Source organism: Nicotiana tomentosiformis, chromosome 2, assembly GCF_000390325.3.
Source record: "Nicotiana tomentosiformis chromosome 2, ASM39032v3, whole genome shotgun sequence".
Lineage (NCBI taxonomy): Eukaryota > Viridiplantae > Streptophyta > Magnoliopsida > Solanales > Solanaceae > Nicotiana > Nicotiana tomentosiformis.
In genome coordinates, this window is record NC_090813.1 from 191274375 (window position 1) to 191283686 (window position 9312).

At 36.7% G+C, this 9312-nt stretch overlaps 1 protein-coding gene across 1 annotated transcript; it reads left to right on the forward strand.

The window, feature by feature from the left end:
- The first annotated feature begins 591 nt into the window (after positions 1-591).
- On the forward strand, positions 592-1119 carry LOC104092761 (nuclear transcription factor Y subunit B-5-like). The gene has a single exon (XM_009598424.4). The coding sequence runs from the start codon at positions 592-594 to the stop codon at positions 1117-1119; it is 528 nt and encodes a 175-aa protein (XP_009596719.1).
- The last annotated feature ends 8193 nt before the right edge of the window (positions 1120-9312 follow it).

Here is a 9312-nt window from a genome sequence, read left to right on the forward strand (position 1 = left end):
GGTTTCCACTTTCAACTTAAAGAGTAATTAGAAGAGAATGGAGAGGGGACCATATAATCACTAATTGATGAAAGCAATATTATATACATATAAAACCTAGAAAACCATCTTTAGCATCCTCGAATAACATACAATCATACATAAGTAAAAATTTACCTAACTTAGTGCCATGAATCTGCCTGCCATTACGTTTCGTATAGATGCTATTTAATTTGTATATTTTACCGAATCTTTTGCTATATTACACTATATTATAAAGTTTTAAGTTTTGTACACTCTGATATGCATCACAAGTTTTAACTTCTGCACGGTTTTGATATAATATTTAAGGAATTAACTTATATACACTTACAATATAAAAAATAAATATATACATGTTAACATGTTCTAATAGGTCTTAACTTATTTTTTAGGGGTCTCACAATTATTATAAACTTAGTTAACTATAATTATCTCTTATATTGACCTAAAATATTTCTTATACTGATAAAAGTTAAGCTCTTCATTAAACATAATAAAATGCAAATGGGCTTATAAAGAAACAAACTATAGACAGACGTGTTATAGGTTTCTCCTTATAGAAAGAAAAAGATGGTTGATAATATCAACATATTAGGTTCTAAATATGATAGAGAAAGTCATAAATCTTACAATTATTCAATTAGTGGTTCCTCAAGTACTGAAGATGTAGTGATTAAGGAGCAAGAACGATTACTTCCAATAGCTAATGTTGGGAGAATTATGAAGCAAATTCTACCACCAAATGCCAAGATTTCAAAAGAAGCTAAAGAAACTATGCAAGAATGTGTTTCTGAGTTTATTAGTTTTGTCACTGGAGAAGCCTCAGATAAGTGTCACAATGAGAAGAGAAAGACTGTGAATGGAGATGATATTTGTTGGGCTTTGGGAAGTTTGGGATTTGATGATTATGTTGAGCCATTAAAGAGGTATTTGCACAAGCATAGAGAGTTAGAAGGTGAAAGAGTTAACCAAAATAAGGTTGGTGGAAACAATATTATTGAAGAAAGGGAAAGAGAAGCTGGACTCTACTCCTCTTCCCGACTTCGCTCCGCTCTATCCCCAAAGCTTCAACTCGATCACTTGAACAGAGGAATTTGACCTACCGATTACAGGATCTGGTGCAAAAATGGAAAGAACTATAAAGGGGAAAGCTCTTTCTATAAGGAGTTTCTCCGTTCTTAAGGCTCAGATTTGAGACCTTAGAGATACTTCTTAAGTTATTACAGTAAGCACTTTGAAATGTTTTACCTGTGTATTCATGAGTAAATTTGCATTTCCATCTTCTTCTTTTTCTTCTATATATCATGTAAGTCTGAAGAGAATCTTTGCTTACTAGCTATTTGAGTACTAGTATGTGAATAACCCTGGATTTCTGAAACATATTGGACAAGTCTTCTGATTCATAAATCTTTCTGTCACATTTGAACATTTAGTCAGAAAAGAATTCAAGATTTAAACTTGATAGATTTAATCTTTTAGTACTGAAAACTCATTGTAATTTTCATTTCAAATTATCGGTTTATTGAAATTTCAGTACTTTTTTTATATATATATCTATTAGATTATTACTAGTTACATTTTGTATCAAAAATATTGGGTTCAATTGAATTCAATGAACATAGGCTCCATCCGCCTCTGCAGTTGGTCATGGTTCTTGATTTAGAGTTCTTCTGAATTTTACTTCATTTGCAAACTATATACTGTGTATAACTAGAGTAGAAGAAGAGAATTACTACTCTAATAAGAGGCAAAATTTTATTTAGAAATTTTCCCATTTATGTATTATCCCAACGGATAAAATAAATATTGCTCATACATTCTTATGGTGTAAAGAATCTTTATACAATTAGTATAATTTAACTTTTCATAGCAGGTTGCTTCTGTTATTTTTCAGATAAATAGTTTCACTTATGAGTAATTACTTGTACTTATTTTTTAAGTGACCTAACAGTATAAACAAATATTTAACTGTCGATCTATAAAAGTTAAAACCAATAAAATAAAAGGTTTAACATATATTCACCTAATGTGTAAAATAAATAATATTTTTATATATTATATCAGGTAATCCATCTTATTTCATATTATAAATCCCACTTTTTATGAAACATTACATGTTAATATCTTTAAGTGACCTCATAGTATATAAGAAATTTTACATATATATATATATATATATATATATATATATATATATATATATGAGTTAAACCCTAAAATAAAAGGTAGAAGTATAATAAGGCATCTAAATTGGCATCAACACGTTTGGTTTTGTAACCCTAGATCCAGGGCCACAAAATTTAGTTGTTCTAGAAATGCTTAGTTTGTCCTAAAGAACCCCATCAAAGTCTCTATCATGCTGGCAGTAATATACTCTATATATTAAATTGAAATGAACTGTTTTCCCTCCCTCCAAGTGAGGATTGCCTTCTTGGATGGATTCATAGCCAGGGGCTAAGGATTTTTAGTTAATGGGTCCTAAAATTTAGAACAACGACTTCAAGTGTTAATATTTAGATTCTAGATTTAATATTTATACATACTTAATGAATTTCATAATACAAAATACATTATTTGAGCAAAAGCTACTGAGTTCGATGTTGAACCCGTAGCTCGATTTCTACTTCCGCCCACCTATGTTCATAGCAGGGAAGAAGTGGAAAGACGGACAAAATAAGTATACCTTTGTTGGGACCAAACACACTCACGCAAGTATACGTGGTCGTCAAGTAATAAAGTAGTGAATAAAGTATCGTTCCCACGAAGACTTATGATTAACTTTTGACTAATTCAAACTCAAATAGCTTATCGCTTCAAGTGATTTCTTATAAAATAGATAATTGTCTAATTTACTACCTAAAAACTATCAATTAATGAAATACTAAAATCAACACAACACTTAAATAGTTTTAAATAACAATCAATGGGAGATAATATTCCAAGGTCACGGGTTATCTAACAATCATGTTGCATTCTTAGCTTAAAATAACTAATTAATTTATCTGGATTGTTGATTGATAGGGTTGATATTACTCATAAGAATCTGTCGAGTTCTTACTCGCCTATTCAAGCTAACTTAATGCCTACATGTCTATGGAATTAAGTTTAACAAGAATGCATTTACACTTCCTATATCTCAACCGAGCAAGACAATTACGTATATTTCTATCCTAATTGCGAATCCGTTCCCCGATGTCCGGGTTCAAGAACTTGCTCTATTTAATTCTATATGCAATCTAGAATTCCCACTTTCGAGTTCAACTCTAGATTCATAGATAGTAATTCACTGTTAGCTACTCAGCAAATTAATTAAAAACAGAATTATATCCATGACCCTAGAATAATAGGGTTCTTAGCCACTCATGTTCATGCAATCATCAAATAATTCACAAGAGTGCATACGAATCAATAAAAGAAGGAAAAATAAGAACTCAAGATGAATTCCGTGATTCCCCAGCTTTGTCGTGGCTTTTTCCCCCTTCCCAATATATTAGATGACCTAAAAGAGGCATTTTTGGTTTATATATTACGTACAAAAGTCGTGGGCTAAAGTTCTCCTATTCCTAATCCGACTCAGCTTCAGGGATTGATGCTGGGGTGGATGCGTCGCATCCACCTTGTCCTCTACTTCTCAGCTTCGCATGCTAGGGTGGATGCGTCGCATCCACCCTTTGTTCCTCCTTCTCAGCTTTGCCTAGGTGCGGATGCTATGGCGGATGCTATGGGCCGACTTCACTGCTAAGGGTGCACGAAATCTGATTTTTTTCTCTAGATTGGATGCGACGCATCCAACCTCTCTTCCTCTACCTAGGGCACCTTTTCTTCATATTTTTGCACTCCAAACACCCTAATTCATCACACACAACTCAATTTGTCATAAAATGAATAATTAAACCATGTTGGGTATTTTAAAGATCAAATAGCATCAAAAAGCGGTTAAAACATGGGTAAAGTAACATCAACACATATCGAAATATGCCTAACATCACCACCCCACACTTAAACCTTTGTTCGTCCTCGAACAAACCATCACTATAGTAGACGAAACAAAATTAAGCTCTTATCATTCAAAGCACCCTTACACCTATGACCATGGTCATTTGCAACAATTAGGCTCTAGAATATGCATCATATACACTTCCCTTTACTTGTGTCATTATTTAAAAATATTCAGACAAAGACAACATGCTCACAACAATCCTAACCTCAAAAACTGACTCAATGTCACAATGCACTCATGGCTTGAACACCTAACATCACAGAGAAGTCTAATAACGTTACCTATCCCTCGTGAAATCATGTTCCCTTACAACAAGAACAAGAGAGCGAGTTCAATCCATACATTCGAATCTCATGATCAAATATATTTTAATGACTCACATATATCAAAGAAAATCGCTCACTCTCACAAAGAAGTCACATGCATGCAATTGGTACCATAGGCTTGCCCTTAATGTAAGTCTCTACTAATGTAAGCTCGCTCGATCTAAAATAAATTAGGACTTTTTCATGGTTGTAATGTGGGCTAAGGGAAGTGTAGGATATATTTTAGGAATAGTGACTCAGCATCCTAAGCACTTTAACACATCATCAAATAACTTAAGCGCAAATTCTTCAACACCATTTCAATTTCACAAATAATATCACCCCAAACAATATTTTCTCTTTCTTTAAGTACTACTTTAATTTATACCCACTAGCAAGAACAAGACAGCAATTTATTCATCTATATTTTTCTTTCTTTCTTTTTTTTGTTTTTTTTTTCCGCTAGTGGTGTAGTATTTTACAAAACAAGTGCACCTTTCTTCCTTTCATTGGTTCCACTCAAAAGTCACCCAACACTTAGTTCCTTCTTACTTCTTTTAGTGCTCATCTAACAATTAAAGTGCTTTAAGAGGTAAAAGGATCAAAACAATGTCAATTAAGAATAAAAAGGGTATAGGCTTGTAATGTGGGTACCAAATAAAAGTCAATAGGATCAAAATGGTTAACTAGGGATAGATTTTATTTGTGATAAGCAATAAGCTCAAAAAGATAAAAGAAAGCCTAAAATTATTTTTCAAACCGAGCAATACCTCAAATTTCGCTTCACTCACATACCGGGCAAGTTCTAGACATAAGTACAATACATGGACTACACAAAAACCTCACCACACATAGCACATGACTCACTAAGGACGATCACATTCCAACTCTCAAACAATGCAAGTATTCATGGAGCCACGAGATATTAAGCATTAAGCGCAAAGTGAACACAAGTCAAGAAAACGAGAAATAGTCGTCACAAAACATGCTATCCAATATATATAAAGGCATCAAGATTAATATCAAAATATAGGAGAGATACTACACATGCCAAAGCATAAGTATGTTACTATGAACCAAGTCAAGGGCGCTTAGGTTCATCACTCTTCCTCCTTTTATTTCCTAAATTCCTAATCTATTCTAAAAATAAACAATTACTACCTGGTTCAAAATACATCACATGGAAAAGAACCGAGGCACAAAGAAAAACCACAGGAGATTATTACTACCTAAAGAAAATTTACTAACTACTCAAGGCTACTACTCTATTTTTTTTTTTGTGCTTTTCTTTAGTTTTCTGTCAATCTCCTAATACTAACACTAAATTTAAAAATCAAATAAAAATCTTTTTGTGTTTTTCTAAGGACCTTAATCCCTCGAGAGAACTGTCCAGGTAGTCTGTCATCGGGAAAAGTCCTTTATTTTCTACGACTACACACAATAATGAACTGAGAGTTACTCCATATAGATGAATTTACTAACTATTATAGGCCATTAATCCAGTGAATATTACAGCCCTCTAATAGTATCAAAATCAACAAAAATTGTAACAGTTAAGTACATTCATCCACAAGAATAAGAATAACCCCTACCCCATATTTAAAACCGTGCTTTGCCCCCAATGCACACAAATAACGTAAAGTAGGATGAGAAGAAACTCCCTCAAGTCAAGGTGGAAGGCTCATCCGCAGTCTGTGGAAGAGCATCAGCATCCATGGCATTCATTAAGACCCCCTCCGGCTTGGCAATAGCATCTTCACGAATATGGAGAGCTGTCACAGTCCTATCATCACCAACTAGAGCTGAGTCTGTAGTAGGTGGTACGTCGGCCACAGCAGGCATGGTGTGTGGAGCCTCAGGGACTATATGAGAAGCAGAAGTGGATGGTCCAACAGTGGACGATGCAAGAAGCTGTGAGATGTCTATATCTGCACGTTGAACCAGAGCATGGAGGAGTAATGATACCTCCCTTATCATTGTGGCCTGCTCAGTCTGGACTCGACTTAGATCCGCATGAGTCTGACTCAACTCATCCCTGGTGGCACTCAACTCTACGTGAGTCGCTATCAACTCAGCCCTGTTCTCTTGCATATCAGCTTGCTTCTGCTCAAACAACTGTTGAATGGTGAGCTTAGAAGACCTTCCCTTGTTCGGCTCTAGTATATGAGTAACATCATATGGTCCTGGAGCTTTAGCCTCAATGTCTTCATTCTCCTTGTCCCATAGTACTCCCATCTCTGTCAAGAAAGCCGATAGGGTATTTGCAAAGAACAACCTCCACTTGTAATTCATCCTGGTGCGCTGTATTTGGTCATGCATGATGGCTCCCAAGTTGAGCGGTATCCCCTCCAATAAAGCATACAATACTAGTGCTCGGTGACGAGGGACATCAGTTTTGTGTTGGCATGGCATCAGATGGTTGCATATGAAATTTAGAGCCACACGTGCTAACGCACTCATGAATTCCTTGGCCAGAGAATGGTACTCCATACTCCCATGCTTCCAATTTGCATCCTAGGGCATAGGACTGACCGAATGTGTGCATAATCCGGTGCTTTGCATATGGAGTCAAACCTATCTGTTAGTGTGTGTGGTACCCCTAAGAAATTATTCAGAGCTTCAGCTGAGACATTAATATCCACCCCTCGTACTCTCACAATGTTGCCCCTGGAATGATGCCAATTGGCGTAAAGCTCTCTGACGATAGTGAGGTTGGCTTTGCCGTGACCCTTCAAGATAGGTCCCTATTGTTTCACCTCTCGAATTGATTTTAGAAACTCTGGGTACTTTTTCTTAAGTGTTCCGATGTTGATTGGCTTTTCTGGAATGTACTTCTTTGAACTCAGTATCTTATTATAAGCTTGGAATGCCTTTTCATTAACAAAGTTCTTATCCCAAGCAGCTCAGTCTATTGGTTCACCCTCATCTTCGTCACTCATGTCGACATGTAGAAGCTCATTATCCGAATCAGGCTCGGACTCAGATTCTGCAGTAATCTTCTACTTTCCTTTATCATTCGGGTCACTCTGTTTGGAGGCTTTACTCTAGTTTGGCAAAAGTTCTCTTATCTCTATCCCTTTTCTTGGCCTTCTTCACTGTCCTCCTTACTAATGGTTCCTCCTCTTCTTGCTCTGATTTATCAATTAACTGCCTAGTCTGCAGTTCCTTCTCTTTGTCAGTCCGCTTCCTTTTTTTCTGTGGATATGGAGCACATATTGCCTTTCCGGTAGGCTTTTTGGGCGGTTGCTTGTTATGATCTTTGTCTTGTTGCTTGGACTATTTGCTCGTTGCTGCCATTTCCCAGCCTCAGTACCTGCAATGCGAAGAAATCAACAATGAGCGTATAGAATAGTGAAGTTCAGCTATAAAGCAGTTGCAACATCTAGCACTTCCAATCATTTGCTTAGTCGTGTCATTTATGACTGTATGAAACTATAGCCCATGGCTTTCAGCAAGGATGTGATAACTCTTTTCAAGTTTACAAATAAGCACTTCGCTATATAGATATCATTATGCACAACATAAGGTTTATCCGAGCGACGCTCACTAACCATGTTCAATTACACATAGCAGCTCACTCGACCCCACACTTATTCTCACGACATATCATTACGCATAGAGCTCACACAATTCAAATCGAGTAACACTTTACAATTCAAGACGTCTAGCATGTTTCGGATGTTCAATTCCCTTAGAAAATCTTTCATAGGTTCAAAACATTCCTACAATCAAGACAAACGACCCTACACTTATTCACTAGCATATACCAGTGTTTCTTGGACTGTTTAGACTTCACCGGCGCCTAAATTTCCTTCACGGGCAATTCGTCGAACATGTGATATGCAACAGTTGTGCCTTGTTTCTTCTATCAGTGGGGTAATTCGACTACCCTCCCAAAATTAATGAGATGAAGGGAATTATAGTTTATCATCTCGCAACCATTACAACTAACAGGAATGATATCCCCAAACCTCAAATTTTTTGAATCACATGTGTGACATTTAAATTGGTAAAACTTAACCTAGGGGAATTTGGGGTAGGGGGTCTGTTGCTACCAGCGAGAGAGAGAAGAGAGGAGAGTGAGGAGAGTAAAAAAAAAAGAAAGAATGAGGGCGAAGATACATACCTGTCGTGAGAGAAGAGAGGAGATGTGTTTGGTCGCAAGTGAGATGAGAGGGGAGGGTCTGGGCAGAGGGAAATTTCGTGTTTCATTGTGTTTGGCATGTTGGGCATATGATGTGTTAAAATATAACACTTACATGTGCGTGCGAGCTTGGACGCGACGCATCCCCACTGCTTTCTCTGAAATTGTTTGGATGCGGCTGTGGACGCAATAGGCAGACTTCACTGCCTTGAGCAATTGGTCCGTCAAAAAATATATATATAAAAAAAATTTTATGCTGAGGGGGATGCGATGCATCCACCCTGTTTTCCTAAAAATAAACTAAAATATAAGAACTAATTCCTAAAAATTGAACTAACTATGAAAACAAAAGAAAAACAGGACTTGGGTGGCTTCCCAAGACGCGCCTGATTTAACGTCGCGGCACGATGCAACATGTTCTTCATGCCTCCACCAAATCCATCGAGGTCTTGTGACATGGAATGTCACCGCCCCAATAGTGTTTTACTCTCTGGCCATTTACCAAGAATGTCGCATTGGAACTCGTATCACGTAATTCCACCGCCCCATGAGGTTTCACACTAACCACTTCAAACGGACCCGACCATCGAGATTTAAGCTTTCCGGGAAAAAGCTTTAGCCTCGAATTAAATAAGAGAACTTCTTGACCTGGCTCAAACTCACGATGTTGGATGTGCTTATCATGCCACCTCTTTGTCTTTTCTTTATACAATTTGGCATTTTCATACGCATGCAATCGAAATTCATCAAGCTCGTTGAGTTGTAGCAATCTCTTCTCACCGGCCAAGTACATCTCCATATTTAGCTTTTTAATCGCCCAATAGGCTTTGTGTTCAAGATCA